The sequence below is a fragment of the Rhipicephalus microplus genome, chromosome 1, assembly GCF_043290135.1.
Source record: "Rhipicephalus microplus isolate Deutch F79 chromosome 1, USDA_Rmic, whole genome shotgun sequence".
NCBI classification, from domain to species: Eukaryota; Metazoa; Arthropoda; class Arachnida; order Ixodida; family Ixodidae; genus Rhipicephalus; species Rhipicephalus microplus.
The window spans coordinates 70,436,114-70,455,594 of NC_134700.1; the positions used below are offsets into that span (position 1 = coordinate 70,436,114).

The following is a 19,481-nucleotide window of genomic DNA, read 5'->3' on the forward strand; positions in this document are numbered from 1 at the left end:
GGATAACCGCTGGTAATTAAGGGTAACTGACTGCATTCCCAGAGAAGGAAAGCGGGCTAGGGGGAGACAGAAGGTTAGGTGGGCAGATGAGATTAAGAAGTTTGCGGGTATAAATTGGCAGCAGCAAGCACAGGACCGGGTTAACTGGTAGAACATGGGAGAGGTCTTTGTCCTGCAGTGAAGTAGTCAGGCTGATGATGATGTTGATGAAGTTTTAGAGAGCAAGTCATGCGCCCGCGCAACATTCCGCGTAAAGTGTTATGGGATTCATGAACTACAAAATTACTTATGAATGTTGTACGCACAATAAACAGGGTGAGTTTCAACTGTGAAAACCAGGCGATAACATTCAACTAACCTACGGGGCTACAGAAAATCTTATGAAGCTGATATGTGTGCTCTGCGATACATAATGAAACGCTAAGTTGCGACGTATTCTCACAAAAACTTCGCGTCTCGCAAGGACGAATCAGATTGATCATGTCATGGACTGTCCACTTCTTCACTGATGCATGAAACATGCAAAGTGGTTAGTGTTCGCTTTTATTCAACGCGCTAGCACTGAGGGTAGCACAGCTGAGTAAGGGAGCATCTGCCCACTAATTATCTTTTAGAGAACGCTCCTAAATTTTGCATTGTGGCGCGACCATCTATGGGCATTTCGAATAAACACTGTCACCTTACTACCCTCTAATGTATATGTAGCAACCTCTATGCGAAAGAAGTGCGAAGAACAAGAAATAGAAAAATTTGATGGCTTCGAATTGAGTGTAATTTACCTCTTCGAGTGTTCTGTGAAATTGAAGAAAGATACCCTACACAATTAGACTCGGGAGTACGAGCAATCGCATCTTCTGTTTTAATGCTATGGCTATCTGCTCCTTAGCTGTCCTTCGCACTCAATATGAATTATACTCATGAGCGTGTTTATTCCACAGGGTCCCGCATTTTGCCAACTATGTGAGAAAAAAACGCAATTGCACGGCTGTGTTCACCTTCTGGCTATTTCGGTGAACCCAAGCAATTAATTAGATTGCTTTTTGCTTGTCACAGATGCAGGTCGCCGACGTACATTTTCCGAAACTATTTTAATTAGTGCAAACATTTATTGTATATGCATAACGCTTTTTGACAGCCTACTTTTGGTGCCTAAAACGTTTCCTTGTTTGCCTAATTTCGCGCCAAGAGCACCTACATTTTAATGCGTAAGAATCCTGCGTCTAGTTATTACCATTGATATGTGTGGGCATCCAATTTGGCAGTGCTAGGAATGTGCGCGCCCGTCGTTCGTGATGATTGGACGATGCGGAATGTAATGCCTCCAGTTCGCATGTTATGTCATTCCCATTGCACACATGTAATGTTTGGTATTTTAATACAAATGCTTATAACCAGTTGTTTAAAGCATGAATAACAGTGCATTCACATAAAGGGAAGCTAAAGGTAAATAATTTAGGTCAGAGAAAAAGTTCAACGCATGACAATGTTTAAAATAGTATTCCTATCAACAACAGAGCCCTACTTACTGAGAAATTAACCTGAATGTATCACAGGACGTGCGCGACGAGTAGGTCATTTTGTAAATAATCCTTATAACGTGAGAGCGTCCAAATCAGATAATCACAAGTAATCAAACTAGCTGAAATAAAAGAGACCGTTGTGTGTATCAAGAGACAAAAAAATGGCCGCGTATCTGCACGTACCAGTGCAGGTGTCGTCGAAAGACTGTAGTCTTGCGTCTGGAGAGAGTGAACAAAACATTTATTTGATATTGTGCACAAGAAAATTGGCGAATGGTATTCTGGAGGCGCTGCGTTTGAGTGCCTCGATTAGTGCAGCGGAGAGAAACCAGCACCGCGAGGCAGCCCCACATGGGACAAGAGCGCTATCTGGCAAAAACGAACCGCGCAGCAAGTGCGCCCGTCTCGGAAGCGATCAGATGTAGAACACTAGGCGACGAGAAGGTGCCACCAACATGTCGTCTTAGCAAAGCGTTGGAAACGCTTGCCTTTCGTGCAAGCTTTGCATTATCAGTGCAGCGTGATAAAGGTTGCGGTGCTTGTAAAAACTTATGTATGACGTTTCTAGTATAAAGAGATCCATACAGAATATGAACATGTTGCTATTGTGCCTCAGATATGCACAATAAATGCTTTCTAATTGACAATCGCGCAAGTATGAACCCTTAAACTTGAGAAATATTGGTGGCCGCTGCGGATTGGGTTAGTTTTGGCCGTTTCAGTGGAAAAACAGACAATTTCACTGAGAGACTAAGAGAAAAACAGACAAACGAACCAAAATTTTTGCGTTGAAGGTCCCCTTAAAGTACCATTGTCTTTAATAAAATGCTACTTATTCATTTCTCTTTTATTTTATATAAAACAATCTTTTAGCGTTGTTTTAGAGAATGGCGCAAGTGGTTCAAAATTGTCGTTTTTGCCTGGTTGGGCTAGATAGGTGGTGCCACATAGCGAGGCCCACTTTAACCAAGCAAGAAAAAAAATTGATCATTGACCATTGTTTCTGATATGGCTACCGCTACTTTCGCTCTACTGCTAGTACCGTCGTCAGCCGCACATTAAAGGCGGGTAACCTTGGGCACGACAACTGTGACGCCAGAAACACTGCGTTCGGACAAGTGTGCCAACACAATGCACAGCACTACAACGTGACCCTATTTTTAAAAATCACTTCTTGGCAGAAAGTAGCGCTACGGGGTCTTGGAGCGCTATTTCAACAATCCAAAACGACTGAATATTGGCGTGCAGTGGCCCTTTAAGACGGCTTAAGGAGCTCATTTCTCGAAGTGGTTTCAAGTACGGGAATGGGTTTGCAGAAGAAAGGTTTACTGCCACAAAAATATGGAGATTTGGAATGGATCATTGTGTTACCTTCCCCCCCCCCCCGTCACTTATGATTCTTCGTTCACCGACAATACTGCTGAGGACAGGGCACAGGATTCAATGTGACGTGGCTCTTTAACGCTATTGCGTTAAGATTTCGAACTTTTTTTGTAGCTTATCTGAAGTTGTACTGCAAATAATTAGCATATATGCTGTGATGCACTTAATACTTACTGTGTGCTGCACTCGAGGTTTTGTTTATCACTGTGGTAACACGGCTCCTGAGCATCGAAGGCCATTGCTATTCGTGAGCTGAATTCTGTCTAATGTTTGTTGATTGTTTTACGGTGCTGTGTTGCATTTTATTTCTATATTCTTCCAGGATAGATCCATATTTTCGTCAATTGTGTTCTATGTCATATACGCCATATTCAAGGTAAGCAAAACAGGTGAGGCTCGAAGCGCAATTGATGTGGATTTCACAAGGGTTGGTTTGAAACAACTCTGTGTATTGCGCATAAAACAATGTCACCTTTGCTTGATTTTTTGAGAACTTGTATAGCTTTATTGGAAATAATTTTACGCCACATCATGTATATAAAAGCGCGGTACGTAGTTCTAAAGGCGGAGCATATCTTAGTGTATGCTTCCAATCACCACAAACACAAAAAAGTATAACATAACAATGTGTATCTCCATAGTGATGTACGGGCTATCAAAATCCGGGTACTTCAGCATGGTCGTTGGCAAATGGTCAACGAATGAAAAAAAAAAAAAACCCTCGAGTAACGTGGTATGTGCAGCACTTTAGCAGTGATAGCTGGAGTAGCTGGTTTTCTAGAGGCCGCTCTATACGAGTTTGGGGTGAATAATAAAGGCGCAGTTGGTATTCATTACCCAATAAATAGGTATAGTATACCGGGCTTACCGGGATACTGGGCGTACCGTGATACCGGAATTGAAGTGCGCATGCGCAGATACGTACGTTACCCGTACCGCTTACCGTATGCACAGTATTTTTCAGATTTAGGATTAGCATGGTTACCATAAGTGTACGTAGTGTACGTAAACATGGCGGCACTCTCGGACGCCCGCTTCGAAGTGATCTTGGCGTAGTTGTTGAAAGATTCAGCTTGTTGCAGCAAAAGACTGTTTAAAATGAATTCGCTTGCCTTCAGGCAGCTTCGATGACCAAGATTTATCTATAAGTTGGCGTATATTTGAGATAGCTTTTCATTTTGATCACGTCTAGGCCTAAATACAAGACCAATGTAAACAAACCGGCAACATAATTTTGTCGCGTTTGATGCGTGGTTCATATTTATTTGCTTTTATTACTAGTAAAATAAACTTGCAACAATGCTTCGTGTGGTGGCATAGGCAACCATTCTCGTTTTTTCTCCTTTTCACTGTTTTTACTTTGATAACTATCCGATAGGTAGCACCACCGTCTCAGCTGGGGCAAATAAACAACGTAAATGCTATTCCAGTAAACTGTAAGACGCTGTCGACAACGAACCTTTTCTGCACGGTAACGCCATTCTCTTAACCTCCACTATCACGCTAACCGTAAACTATAACTGTCAAATAATCTTCATTTTGCGAAGTATGATTGTACCCGCTTTGTTGTTATTTATTATTTAGCGAAGTAACGTGGTGCCGGCTGTTTGCCTATTAGGTAACATGCGTATGCACCTACGTGGCCGCTCAGTCTGTTGATGCCTTGCTGCTCAAGTTCACGAAGAGTGATGGCTGAATACTTTTTGAAGGGTGAAAAGCAGTACACCATTTACTCGGTACGCGACGAGTAGTTTCACTCAGTTTATTTAGTCCTGCAAGGTCTATGTCGGCTGTACGTTCACATCATTTTCTAGAGTTAGCAAAGCTTCCGTTTGAGCTAGATGGCACGTTGTGAAATATGGTTGCTCTGAAAAAAAAGCACGAACGGCTGATCGACAATACGACTGGGCAAGAGGTGCGCAAATTTTTAACTGCTCAATTTCGCAAAAGAGCTTCAAAAATACGCATGAAATAATTGAAGATATTGGACACTCAGTCACAACGTGAGTTTCACGAAAGTAAGTCATTTCAGGGTATTGTTACGCATGTTTAACGAATCTAGCGGTTGTAAATGAAGCTAAAGGCTGTGTCGCTTAGGGTTACCGATTCAGAGCACGTGTGATTGCGTGATTTAAACATAAAACAAGCCTCCTTTATTTCTCGTGCACTCTTTGACCCGTGATGTGTCAGATTTCACAATTGATCAAGTATTAGTTCACATCCACATCTTGCGTTATGTGCAACTAAGTGTCCTGGGACATGCAGGATCTCTGCAGTATACCTATGTTCAATTCATGTTTAAATAGTGCAACTTTCTGGATGACCAATATAGCATTTACCTTACGTGGACGGTATTCTGACACAGTGTCACAGAACAGGTTCTTAAAAAATATTTCACAGTAAGAACACGCTAAATCCAACCAAACACGTCTGTTTAGTTTCCACATGTGCAGTTTCCCCGTACATGCATAAGACTTCGCATGGTCTGAAAAAGGCCGCGAAAAGGCACTACACAAATGTATCCTTCTCGCCCCTTTCAATAAAAAAAAAGCCTGTACAATCAAGTTAACGATTCCCAGAAAACTTCATGAAAGAGACCGCCAGACCGGCATGAAACGCGCAGCATATTCACAGCGGAAACTGCAAGTGCAACCTTTTAGAGCCTTTTTTTAAACCCTCTTTGTGTAACTGCTACAAGCGCACTTGCAGGGCACCTACTACATCATAAATCATCATAATGTTTTTGTAGTACCGACGCATTCACTATGCCATTCTTCATCAATCCTTGAAGAAGAGTGCTATCGGTCACATTTGCATATAATTTTGTGATCAAATCTATGGCTGACGAGAATGGCAAATGGTGCCTGTGGCTTTTCTAATGATTCAGTTCAATCGACGACCCACGTTTTACGCAATTCACATTTTGTGACGCCTGGTTCTTCATTTGGTGTTTTAAAACGTTTAATTACTCATATAACCCGCTTCTTTTTTCGACATGAAACCTGCCTAGGGTCAGTTTTCAGCGAAGATTGAAGCAGCGACGTGGCTCAGTGGTAAAATGCTGGACTGGCATGCAGTGGACCCGGGTTTGAATGCCATCGTGTCTATTGCAGGTTTTTTTTCCCTCGCACGATAGCGGTTACGGACATCGGCGGTGGTGGAAAACTACGGCACACGCGATCCATGTTGTGATCCCATAACAGCTTTTGCTGTGAAAGTGCACTGTTTAGCATGTAAACAAATATTTTAACTGCGAAGAGGGTATTGTGTACAAAATTGTCTTCGCGTACAGAAAATACTATACTGCCCACAGTTGCATTAACACATTATAAAGGAAACATACGACCAGAGATGCTTCTTCTTTTGTGTTTATCAGGTTTATGGCTCATTGCGCGTCTCAATACTGCCTTGCTCAAATGACGGCAATGTCTGAGAGCATTGTAGATTATCTTAGCATCACTTCTTAGGCTTGAACACAAAAAACGCGTACAGCTAAATTGATTCGAGAACAAATGCAGTCACTAGTAATAATGCTTGTATATTCGGTGCTGCATGTGGCGATGCCGGCGCGCTTGGCCTCGGTGCAGATTACCGGTTCCCGGCGCCCTCTTATCCGCTGCCCCACCGCGGTGGTCTAGTGGCTAAGGTACTCGGCTGCTGACCTGCAGGTCACGGAATCAAATCCCGGCTGCGGCGGCTGCACTTCCTATGGAGGCGAAAATGTTGTAGGCCCATGCGCTCAGATTTGGGTGCACGTTAAAGAACCCAAGGTGGTTGAAATTTCCGGAGCCCTCCACTACGGCGTCTCGCATGACAATATGGTGGTTTTGGGACGTTAAACCCCGCATGTGAATCAATCTTTTCGCTGCTATCAGTGCCAGTGGATATTGCTGTATATCGAATTTCAGTTTTACAGTCACAAGAGGAGCCAAACAAAAGGTTTTTCTTTTCTTTGACACACCGACTGTTGCCTTGGTCAATGTTAAGAACCCTCACCATAAATATGCCACAGACAAGCCGCCATCACCCTCACTTTCAGCTACACATTTCACAAGATGCGTGTGTGAACGCAATTTTGATCAAACGCACAAGCTCACCCGATGCTGATCAAAAGAAGCGCAAGAAATTATGAATGCACATTTCCCGTTAAAATCACACGATCACATGAGCTCTGCATCTGTTGCCATCAGTGAGACAGCTTTTAACTTCATTTACAACCGCTAGATAATTTGAACACTAGGAATTTGACCAGTCCTCTGAAATTACTTCCTTTCAATAACATCACCTTGTGACAGACTATCCGTAATGTTCAATGTTTCCTAGTGTCTTTGAAGTGCTTCTGCGAAAAATAACTGTTCGAAGTTCATGCACCTCTTGTCATGTTTTGTTTTCCGTCTGTCGTTTGTGGATTTCGTTCAGCTCAACATTTTCATTACCTATAGGTTAAGACGAGCTGCAAATAGTTTATCAAATAATTACAATGCTCAGCAAATTGACAGACACAATTCGAGTTTCTTTACATACGCCATTTACACAGTCACTATTTTTTCAATCCTTTAAAGTTTCTCGTCAACTGAACTTGATATTACATGTATATGGTGATGCTCTAACGGTGTAATTATTCTCGTTCTCCATGCGACTCCTTATTTGACGACACAGTGAATTGTTTCTGATCTATAAGCACCACGGGATAATAAATTACTTTAAACGCTTATCGTTCGTTCATTGCAAATCTACCGTTCAAGATATGAGAGTGCTTGTTGCATGTGCTCCAAACTATTCCTAATCTTCTAGTTACTTTAATCTTGTTGTTCATCTCCGCGTTTACTAGCTGACCTAAGTAGACGTCCTCTTTCACAACTACAAGTGCACAGATACCTATATCGAAGCGCTGTTCTCTTGCGAGGTTGTTGCACTATGCTTCAGTTTTTAGCAGATTGATGTACTGAAGTGTTCTAGAGTAATTCGAGCATCCCTTCTTATAATTTATTTATTATTATTGCTCTATATCTGCTGTTTTCTTTTACATAGGTGTAACCTAAAAGTTCTGGGATCAATAGAAGAAAATTCTTCAGTATTCGTGCTAAAGAACCTACCTCTGGCCAGTTTTACCTTTATCGATAATTTTTGTTTAAGTTGTTGTAACTGCGGGGTCGTCAATTTGTTCCTCTTTCTCAGTCTTTTGATTTTACGCCTGGCTTGGATGATTTCTCTGTTTATCAAATATTTGTTTCCTTACTGTCTTAAACATTTTAATGGTACAAAGGGCTTAGTGCAGTACTTCACGATATCCTGAAATTTTCGCCATGATAGTTCAACATCATTATCAGTTATGTCGAGATGCGTGTCTAGGTAATCTATAAATGATATATCATAGGCCTTTGCGAAGTCTCTAATTTGTCCTAATGTTTTACAATTTTGGTGTGTTGCTGTTGAAACCTCCTGGCGAAAAATTATAAGCTTGTGGTCAGATATACCAGGCTCAACTACTGCTGCTCCATCAGAAAATACTTCGCTTGGGAACAGTAGGTCCATAGTGCCATTTTCCCGAGTATTATTATTAATTACTTGCTGAAGGCTCATATTGAGCATAGCCCCGCCGCGGTGGTCTAGTGGCTAAGGTACTCGGCTACTGACCCGCAGGTCGCGGGTTCATACCCCGGCTGCGGCGGCTGCATTTCCGATGGAGGCGGAAATGTCGTAGGCCAGTGTGTTCAGATTTGGGTGCACGTTAAAGAACCCCAGGTGGTCAAAATTTCCAGAGCCCTCCACTACGGCGTCTCTCATAATCATATGGTGGTTTTGGGACGTTAAACCCCACAAATCAATCAATGATATTGAGCATAATGTCTGTGGCCAAGTCTCCGGAAGCCGACAAGCCATAATTTAGCTGATTCCATTTCAAACATTACAGATTAAAATCCGCTGTTATTACCTAGTTTTTTTATTTTTCAGTGTAAGAAGATGATCGTACAGTTTATGCATGTACGAGTCATCGGCAGATGGGGCTCGGTATACAGAGCACAATAAAAACAATAGTCCCCAAAGGAACACCTTCAGAAAAAGACTTTCGTGTCTCTCTATTTGATACACGACTGCAACATGAACATCGAATTTCAAAACTACTGGAATGCCTCTTCCATGAGTACTCCTATCTTTTCGATACAGCTGATAGTTGGGTGGAACGATTTCATTGTAGCCGATATCTTCATGTAGCCAAGTTTCTGAAATGATGCAAATATGGGGATCATATGACAGAAGCAAATCTTCCAGCTTATCAGCTTTACTTACGATACTTTTTGCATTGAACGACAAGATTCGGAATTGTTCTGTCATTTCCTAATTATGTTGTTTACGACGCCATGAGTGGACAACTCCAGATGCGTTTTTGTGTGCTTTTGTGTTGTCATCCCAATTAAAATATTGATCATCAATCCGGAGCTTGTCGTGAATCAGCTGGACCTTTTTTCAGCTACCTTTATCTATGTTCGCACTATTTCAAAGCAATTTGAGTTTACGCCTTGTGCCTGCGCAGTAATAATCCTTGACAGAAATATCCGGTTCTTTTAGTTTTCGTGCATTCTGCAATACTGTGTTTTTTTTCAGCGTAGTGCTGAAAATGAACAATGATCGGCCTCGGCCTCCCACTTGAAATATTTGCTATCCTGTGCATTCTAGCCGTCAATGTGCTGTTCACGCCCATTTTTCGGAGAAAAGTTTTTCATAGCTTCATTGCGTAGTAACAACACCGTCTCATTGAGAATTTTGAGAATGCCAGAATGTCAAGAATTGCCAGATTTGACCACCTACCTCAATCTTAAATACCGATTATTCTGGCTTGTTGCAATTTGACTATCTCTTCCAGTATGCGTAGAAATGTGACCAAGCTTGCACCTGCGCTTGTTTTTAAGCGTCATTCTAACTGAGTCAAACGATTCTCAATACTGTCTGCAGTTGTTTCTGTAGTCCTAAGGCGCGTTTCTAAGGCAGATATATCATTTCTCATTGCCTGTTGTCTATCCATTAATGCTTGAAACATTTCCTAAATAGATGATCCGGGATTTTATTCGACGTCACCACACAAAATGAGTTCGCAAGTAGAGAAACAATCATAGGTTGTACTAATAAAATCATTGGGGCACGGCAAGATCACTAGAAATTGATAATCACTTCGTATCGAACTGTTATGACCAACCTGCACGAAGCAAAAGCACCGCATGGTGAATGACCTGCGCCAAGCGCTTTCGCCATGCCCACTGATGATCACCTGTTGTAGTAGAGTCTTTATGGAGACCGCAGCTGGTGACGTCGCAAATCCACGATTTGATCCAAGGAGCGTCACGAATCTATTGCTTGGACAAGGCGGGGGGGGGGGGAATCGAAAGTTTGTCGCATGATGTTAGAACCGGTGTTTTCAAAGCCGCAGCTGAATCCACGTGTGCCGTTAAGAAGAGCGCCTGGACGAAGTAAAAGCACCGCATGGTGAATGACCTGCGTCAAGCGCTTTCGCCGGGTTCAGTTGTGATCAACGGTGCCACGCATCGGTCCATCTCGTAGTTCACAGGAGACACTCTACGAAGCATTGTGTAATGCATAACTCAGCTGACCTTCCCTTTGTAGAGTGCTAAGGTGTTTCGTTGAGCACCCGTTCGCCAGGTTGAGAATCTTGTGTTAGGAATGTTTTGTCGTAGTTGATTTTGTTCTCATGGTAGGCAAGCGTGTTCTTGACTGCACTTTTCACTGCTTTTCATCGTTTGTCTATTATTGCGTTGTTGTACTGCTGCATATCAATAGATATAGGTTGTCCCCTTTCCCCTTTTCATGTTTTTCTAAAAGGAAATTTTTGAAAAGCACATGCAAAGGCGCAGCAGCAAATTTTAATTCCCAAGAGACTCGAACGATTCAGGAACCGCATTGCTTTGGTGGATTGGTCTCCAGTATACAGAAAAAGCACAGCCAATTTTGCTTAGCATAAATTTCTAGAAATATTTCTCCTTATAGACCACGAGTGTTTTCTCGTTGTTAACATAACGCCCCCTAAAAGTGCTCGTAAATCCTGCATGGCTAGTCAGCTTGCAAGACAAGTGTAAAAGAAACACAAAGTTTGCGACGTTAATCAATACAAGTGACGCACACGTGCTACGGCACAGTACAAATTACTGCATAACCACTTCAATAGGGCAAATGAAGTCGCGAGGACTACTTATATCAGCTTATTGGAAAAAAGGTACACACGAACACGAAAGAAAAAAAAATAGACGCTCGTTAACAAGCTTTTCAATAGAAACTCGCATGAGAGAAATATACGAAGTTTTGTAATTGATGGCATTGAAACAATTGGCTTGCATCTCGCTAAATCATTTATTATTTGTGAAGGGAGAGCCCAGGCAGCTCAACATTTAAACCCCAGAATCTCTGGTTTTCTAGGCAGAAAGTAATACTATACCTATTGTTTGCACCAACGAATGAAACAGTTTTTTATACATGTAAAAAGCCAGAAATTACCTGTAGTCTTTATGCGCACATGTATGCTCAAAGTCAGCCAGTTAAATATGTTCTCAACATATTTACGCCATGTCTAACCTACATATACAACAACGCACTTACCGCAGCCAGATTTACCTGCTGATATGCAACCAGTAAGGCTGGCCGTGATATTTATAAAAAAAGGCGATGCGAAAATTTTCGAAAACTACATGCCAGTGCCTATACTTCCTAATATTTTCAAGGGTTTAGAGCAACTAGTCCGTTGCTTCTTAACGGTCTTTTTTGAAACATCCCTTATAAACCGACTGTCAATAAGACTTTACACCTAAAAGGTCTCTGGAGCATGCAATACTTGTTCAAAAAGAACATACAATGAAGTATTATAAGGCACAGCTTTTCACTCTTGCTATTTTTGTCGATTTCAGCAAAGCCTCTGACTGTTTATATCACAACATGCTCTTTTGCGAAATTACAGAACTATGGTTTGCGTGGCCATGTCCTTAACCTAATAAACTCATACCTGACTTCGCGCTCTCAGTTCATAGCTATTAACCAACACACTTCACAAATTCTGAGTATGCGAATCCCATACCGGGGTCACTTCTCTCTTTATTCCCTCTCCCTTTGTATATATATATATGTATATATATATTTATATATATATACATATATATATATATATATGTAATATATAGTATTATTGAGATCTAACAGACAATAATGCAAAGGAAGGTATAGGGGAAGGTATTAGGCCGTGTAAACACGACACGAAAAACCAGCCCTTAAGTATACACTTTTTTCTCTTATACATATTTATATGTATATATATATTATGTATTGCTACCATCAACGCTCGTGGAAAATACAATATATCAGCGGATGACAGCACTACATATTTCTTCTCATAATATTCAACACTCTTATCGCAACGCCTTTCGCCAAACCTTGTCGACTAGCTTCTCTTCTGACGATTTCTTGTTTTACCACTGGTCAATGGACCTTCAACTTCTTAAAAACGGTTCGAGAACAGACAACAGACGACACAAGCAAGTGCATTCGGATGCCCTACAGAACACCACACAATAGAGCACAACATATACCTGGCTCCGTATCTATTGGAACTTCGTTCCCTCTACATCAAGAGGCAAATGTGGGACACAAGACTTAAAATAAAACTGAACTTTTTACACGTACAACAACGCAATGAAATAGAATACAACACAAAGTTTGTCCCATGAGATCATACTGGACGAGAGGCCTCAGCTAAAGCTGTAATGAGGACAACATTTTGCCCCGACTCGCCTGCGAAAACCAAAAAGCGCAGAAGGTACTAACCAACACACACGGTTCAATGCGTCTGTATTACCGTTTAACTTTCTTTTCCCAGTGGTGCTGTAAGAGTATCCTGATTCACCCCAGTAACCGTCCACATTTAGGCTACGATGCATACGCGGTACCAAAAGCTTTTTATATTTGCGACGTTGTGCATTTGTGTTACTACGACACAGGAGCTCTAACTTCTCACTAAAAGAAATCTTTTTTCTTTGTTTCCAATTTTACGCTTTCTAGTAGGGATTTATTTGAGAGCTCTTGCCGCTGCTCTTGACTGGGAACCCTCGACAACTCCCTCTCACTACCAGTAGCAGGCAAGAAAGCATTGTCCTTCTCGCTCTCACCCAATAGCACCACGTCGTCTTCTCCGCCGGTGGCGACAGCGCCAGTAGCTTCGGCGATGGGCTGCTCGAGCGACTTTCCAACGTGCACTGTCCAGCTATGCAGCTTTCGGCGTGTATAATACTCCTCAGCTAACTCTGCTGCCTTGTTTAGTGTATTTCGCCAAGCTTTTCTTGCAGCCAAAGCTTTACCTCATCCTCAATGAAGTGGTAGAATTGGTCCAATGCAAAAGAATATACAACCTCATCGCGATCTTTTTAAATATCTTCGTCTTTGAGCCATTCAATTGAATCGGCTTTGAGACTAAACGCGAAGTCAACGTACGACTCACTGCCCTTTCTTTCGTACCTAAACCTTTGACGGAAAGCCTCGGTTGACAACCTATATGTCTCAAGAGCACTTTCTTAAACTCGTCATAGCTCTGAAACGCTTTTCTCGACAAGCACGTTATCACGTCGGACACTTCGCCAAGAAGAAGAGCTAACAGGTTCTGCACCCAAAGAGACCGCTTCAAGGAATTTCGAACGCGAAGTAAACGTACGACTCATTGCCCTTTTTTCGTACTGGAACCTTTCCCGGAAAGCCTCCTTTGACAACCCTTATCGTCTCAAGAGCACTTTCTTAAACTTGTCATGGTTCTCAAACGCTTCCTTTGACAAGCACGTAATCACGTTAGACAATTTGCTGAGAAGAGCTAACAGGTTCTGCTCCCAAAGAGACCACTCCAAGGCATTTAACGCACAGAAGTGGTCGAACTTAGCGAAATACTTCGTCATGTCTTCGCCTACTACGAACAATGGCTGTTGGCCCCAATTCTCTCATCGCTAACCTGGACCGTCGCAGAAGCTACGCTAGGCGCTTGCGAACACTGCAAGATTGCCAATTCTATTCGTTTCGACTGAAGGTACTCCTGTCTCTGGGCCTCCTCAGAGCGTTCTCGCCTTTCAGCTTCTTCGCGTTCGCGAACTTCCCGCCTTTCCGCCTTCTCACAACGTACTTTTTTACCTACTTATATTTTTATACCTATATTTGCGACGTTGCGCATTTGTGTAAAAACGACACAGGAGCTCTGATTTCTCGCAAAAAGAAACATTCTTTTTCATTGTTTCCAATTTTACACTTTCCAGTAGTGATTTATTCGAGAGCTCTTACCGCAGCTCTTGAGTGGGAACCCTCAGCAGCTCCCTCTCACTTTCATTAGCAGGCGAGAAAGCATTGTTCTTCTCGCTCTCACCCAATGGCGCCACGTCGTCTTTTCCTCCGGCGGAGACAGCACCAGTAGCTTCGGCGATGGGCTGCTAGAGCGACTGACTGCTCGAGTGACTCGCCAGGTGAATTTTCAGTCTGAGGTTCCATCAACTCGTCGCCAAGGTCACGCATCTCAGCCACTTTTGTAGGAAGTGTTTCACTACATTGAGCAACAGCAAGTTCCTCTGAAAGCTTCCGCACTTGCAATGGCGTGAGGGTCACGTCCGCAAAGTTAGAAAAGAAGGTTTTACCTTGATTTTTCAGAAGCTGGTCAGAGTAATATGAACAAAAATAGATAACGAAAACGATCGGGAAGCGTGGCAGGCGCAGCTACTTCGGTGCAAAGCTTACCGAACGGGCCCTCGATGACGACCGTAGTGATTTGTAAGCAAGCACTCTGCTCCTTGGCGATTTGCCTGATCCTCTCGCGCTCTCCTGTGAAGTCAACCGCAGAAACAAGCGAAGGTTGGACAACTTTCATGGTTGCCACAGACTCTCGAAGTGTCAGTGAGACCACAGAGTCTTACTGGCACTAATTTCCTGGAGATACGGCTCTTACAACCGCAGGTCTTTTTTTCGATTCTCGGATTGTTGCAAAAAAATGTTTATTTACTAGTTAACGCTATGTGCTCTTCCTTTGTGCACTTACAGCTGCTAAGCGTCTTCCGTGACTCAAACGTCCGTGTAGTATCAGTGCGCTGTTTAAGAACCTCACTCAATTGCTGCGCTTCCAGTTGCCCTCACCCTACAGTGTCCACCGTAAGAGACGGGTCCTCTCAAAAATCAAGGTTCGGAGTGGGTTCCTTTTCAACAGGTTTCTTACAAAAGCTCTCTTTCCTTTCACGCTTTCTAACGCGCACTGCCCAGCTATGCAACTTTCGGCGAGTATAATACTCCTCAGTTAACTCTACTGCCTTGTTTACCTGTATTTCGCCGAGCTTGTCTAGCAGCCAAAGCTTGACGTCATACTCAATGAAGTGGTAGAATTGCTCCAATGCAATGGAATCTACAACCTTGTCGCGATCTTCATAAACATCTTCGCCTTTCAGCCATTCAAATATTCAAGCTTTGAGGCTAAACGCGAAGTCAACGTACGACACATTGCCCTTTTTTTCGTACTGAAACCTTTTACGGAAAGCCTCGGTTGACAACAAAATCGTCTTAAGAGTACTTCATTAAACTCGCCATAGCTCTCAAGTGCTTCCTTCGGCAAGCCCGTTATCACGTCGGACACGTCACCGAGAAAAAGAGCTAGCAGGTTCTGCTCCCAAAGAGGCCACGCCAAGGCATTTCACACACATAAGTGGTCGAACTTAGCGAAATATTTCGGCATGTCCTCGCCTACTACGAACAATGGCAGTTGGTCCCGAATTCTCTCAGCGCTAACCTGGACCGTCGCAGAAGCTACGCTAGGCGCCTGCGAACCCTCCAAGATTGCCAATTATATTCGTTTCACCTCGAGGCGCTCCTGTCTCTGCGCCTCCTTACAACGTCCTCGCCTCTCAGCTTCTTCGCGTTCACGTATTTCTCGCCTTTCAGCCTCTTCAAAGGGTACTTTTATACCTACCTGTATTTTTATACCTATATTTGCGACATTGCTAATTTGTGTAACTACGACACAAGAGCTCTGATTTCTCACAAAAAGAAACATTTTTCATTTGTTTCCAGTTTTATGCTTTCCAGTAGCGATTTGATCGAGAGCTCTTGCCGCAGCTCTTGAGTGGGAACCCTCGACAGCTCCCTCTCACTTTCAGTAGCAGGCGAGAAAGCATTGTCCTTCTCGCTCTCACCCAATGGCCCCACGTCGTCTTCTCCGCCGGCGGAGACACCGCCAGTAGCTTCTGCGATGGGCTGCTCGAGCGACTGGCTGCTCGAGTGACTCAACTAGAGAATTTTCAGTCCGAGGTTCCGTCGACTCGTCGCCAAGGTCACGCATCTCAGCCACTTTCGACGGCAGTGTTTCGCTACACTGAACAGGTTGCGCTCCCAAAGAGACCACTCCAAGGCATTTCGCACACAGAAAGGATCGAATTTAGCGAAATACGTCGTCATGTCCTCGCTTACTACGAACAATGGCAGTTGGTCCCGCATTCTCTCAGCGCTAACCTGGATCGTCGCAGAAGATACGCTAGGCGCCTGCAAACACTCCAAGGTTGCCAATTCTATTTGTTTCAACTGGAGGCGCTCCTATCTCTGGGCCTCTTAACAGCGTTCTCGCCTTTCATCTTCTTCGCGTTCATAATCTTCTCCCCTTTCAGCCTACTCACAGCGTACTTTTATCTACCCAGGCCTCAATGACTTCTCAGCCGCCATTCCTGCATCCTTCATGATCTCAAGGATCAGCACCGCCGTGGTGGTCTAGTGGCTAAGGTACGCGGCTGCTGACCCGCACGTCGTGAGTTCGAATCCTGGCTGTGGCGGCTGCATTTTGGATAGAGAGCAGAATTTTGTAGGCCCGTGTGCTCAGATTCGGGTGCACGTTAAAGAGCCCCAGGTGGCTGAAATTGCCGGAGCCCTCTACAATGGCGTCTCTCATAATGTGATGGTGGCTTTGGGCCGTTAAGCTCCACATATCACTCAGAGAAAGCTTCCCCCTGGACAGAGTATTGTGCTTGGAGTGAAGCAAAAGGCCACTTTAAGAAGTTGGGAGCGTTAGTAAAACGAGGCGCCTTGCGATATCCACAGATACAAGGTCGGTCAGACCTTATAAATAAGTGAGCGTCCTTGAACTCTGTGAGGTGACCAAGGCGACTCTTGTAGAGTCTTAGGCGTTATTTTTTTGAGTCTGCAGTGTATGAACTGGTGGAACGGGCACTGCCGGGTGTAATGAAGTGTGCTGTCATGCTTGTTGGGATGCCTTAACACGTATATTTGTTGTCGAAAATCTCGGTGAGGTACCAGGGAAATGCCTCACCTTCCAGGTACTCGCTTATGCAGACGATGCGACATCGTTCAGACCAGCCGACGTTGCTCGCTTTCGCTTTGAAGATAAAAAAGCACTTGTCCACAGGGACGTCATTTCCAGCTCCGGCGTATTTCGGCACGCTAAACACTTTCTTTGGTGGGCTCATGATACTGTTGAGGTAGATGCTGTCGAGTCACTGTAACGAATGAAACTGGTTTTCATTGAAAAACTAGTTTATTTATATCCTCGTCTTCCTCCTCGTTCTCTTGTTTCCCCTGTTCACCCGTGAACCGTGAAATATATCTTTTCAGCCATTTTTATCTTCAGTTACCTTTTCACCGACCTAACTTTCTTCACGATGACATCATGAATTGGTCAAATACCTTACCCTATTATTTACTTAGCATTGTAGTCTGATAGATCTCATTAATACTGTGTCAAACACGAAAAAACGGTAGCTTACGTACACACTTCTTTTCATAAATCATTAACGACTACCTCGTACTGGCAGGCATGGTGCCTTTCTGTCATATTGTGATGATACAGAGGCGTGCAAAAAAAGAAAAAAAAGAATTCAGTGTTCGCCGTGCGGGGGCAAAGAGGAAAAAACGAAGTGTGTGCGTGGTGCGCTGGTTCGAGGCAGCGTGTGGAAGGAGTCAGTTCTCGGCCTGACGTCCGGTCCGGGAAACTAGACAATGGCATCTAGGCACTTCACCGTTCCTGAACTCCAGCTGGGCGACTGGCCCAGGGACCAGGCGATTCACTGCTGTTCTGGCTGCCATTCCGGTCAGCTGGACATCCTGTGAACGAGGCCTGTACTCCGGCTGGGTGACTGGCCCAGGGACCAGGCGAGGTTCCGCGGTGCTGGCTGCCCTCCAGAGTGGCTGTGGGCTTTGGTTGCTGTGGGCCTGATGTTTCTGCTGCCATTCCGGGTGGCTGGCGCGACCCCGGTGCGCTGCTGAGACGAGCGTGGTGGCAGAGAGCTGCTGCGGAGCTACCAATCAGCTACCGACTGCTGCTGCTGCGGCCGAAGGCCGTGTCACGGCGTGGTCCATCGCACGTTGAGTACGGCAACGAGCCAGGCGGCGCACAGCCCACGAGCGATCGGCGCCGGTGACCCGCAAGCCACATCAAACACGGCGAGACTTTTCTAATTTTGAGAGACATTGAGTACAGCTATAGACTGCGTGTTTCTACTACTTCAAGTGTTACTCGTTCATAGTTACGTTCTCTGTAAATAAATTCTCGTGTGTGTGTCTGTGCGCTCGTGGTTCGATTCAGTTCCTTGCTGAGTGGTCCTGGGTCCAAAACTGACCCTACGTCACAATCTGGCGAGCCTGCCAGGATACCGCTCGTAGAAACGTCGAAAGAAGTTATCGTCTCTTGAGTGCACATTCACAAAGCTTGTTTTGATGATGGACACAGAAATATTAGGTGCTGTTTGGGCACAACTAGAATTGAGTGGCGCAGAATTGCGTAAGTAGGTTGACGCAGAACAGGCGAGGCAAAGAGATGAACGTGCTGCTGATAGAGAGGTTAGCAGGGAAGCAGATGAGAGAGCGAAGCAAATCCTTGAGCTGAAGCTAAAGCTTCAAGAAAAACCTCCGGGGGTAAATGCAGCAGCTGACTCTGATTCTATGGCTCAGCCGAGTAGCTCCTCTGCAGTACTGAATCCACAGAAATTGCTTCCGCTTTTCGAAGAGCGACGTGATGATTTGCGCGCATACTTGCAAAGATTCGAACGCGTGGCAACAGGACAAGGCTGGCTATAAGAGAAATTGGCATTAGCTGTGAGCACGTGTTTGAGTGGCAAAGCGTTGATAGTAATTAGCTGAATGACTGCCACAGATTCCTTAGACTATGAGAAAATAAAAAAAAAGCCTTGTTGCAGAGGTTTCGACTCACTGCGCAAGGGTACCAAGAAAAATTTCGCAAGGCACAACCAGAAGATAGAGAAACCGGGAGACAGTTACCCGTGAGACTCTCAGGGTACTTCGACCACTGGGTTGACATGGCTGATGTGCCGAGAACATACGATGGCCTTCGAGACCACATGCTCGCCGAACAGTTTGTCTGCTGTGCCATCCAAAACTAACGAAATGTTTTAAAGAACGCGAGTGCAAGTCACTTCAACAGCTAGCTGACGCTACTTATCGCTTCAAGGAAGCGCAGAATCTGTCAAACCTGGGAAAGGATACAGACGGCTCCAAAGAATTCAAGAGTCTTGATTATTCTCCGAAGAAACCACCGACAAGATGCATGCT

General features: G+C 44.1%; 1 protein-coding gene across 1 annotated transcript in view; it reads left to right on the forward strand.

The window, feature by feature from the left end:
- The window catches only part of LOC142765391 (uncharacterized), a 69,276-nt gene extending 50,942 nt beyond the window's left edge, over positions 1-18,334 (forward strand). Inside the window, exons 7-8 of the mRNA XM_075866291.1 lie at positions 3,226-3,279; positions 18,059-18,334. Of these exons, the coding sequence (XP_075722406.1) occupies positions 3,226-3,279; positions 18,059-18,334 (330 nt within the window). The remainder of the gene's footprint in view (positions 1-3,225; positions 3,280-18,058) is intronic.
- The last annotated feature ends 1,147 nt before the right edge of the window (positions 18,335-19,481 follow it).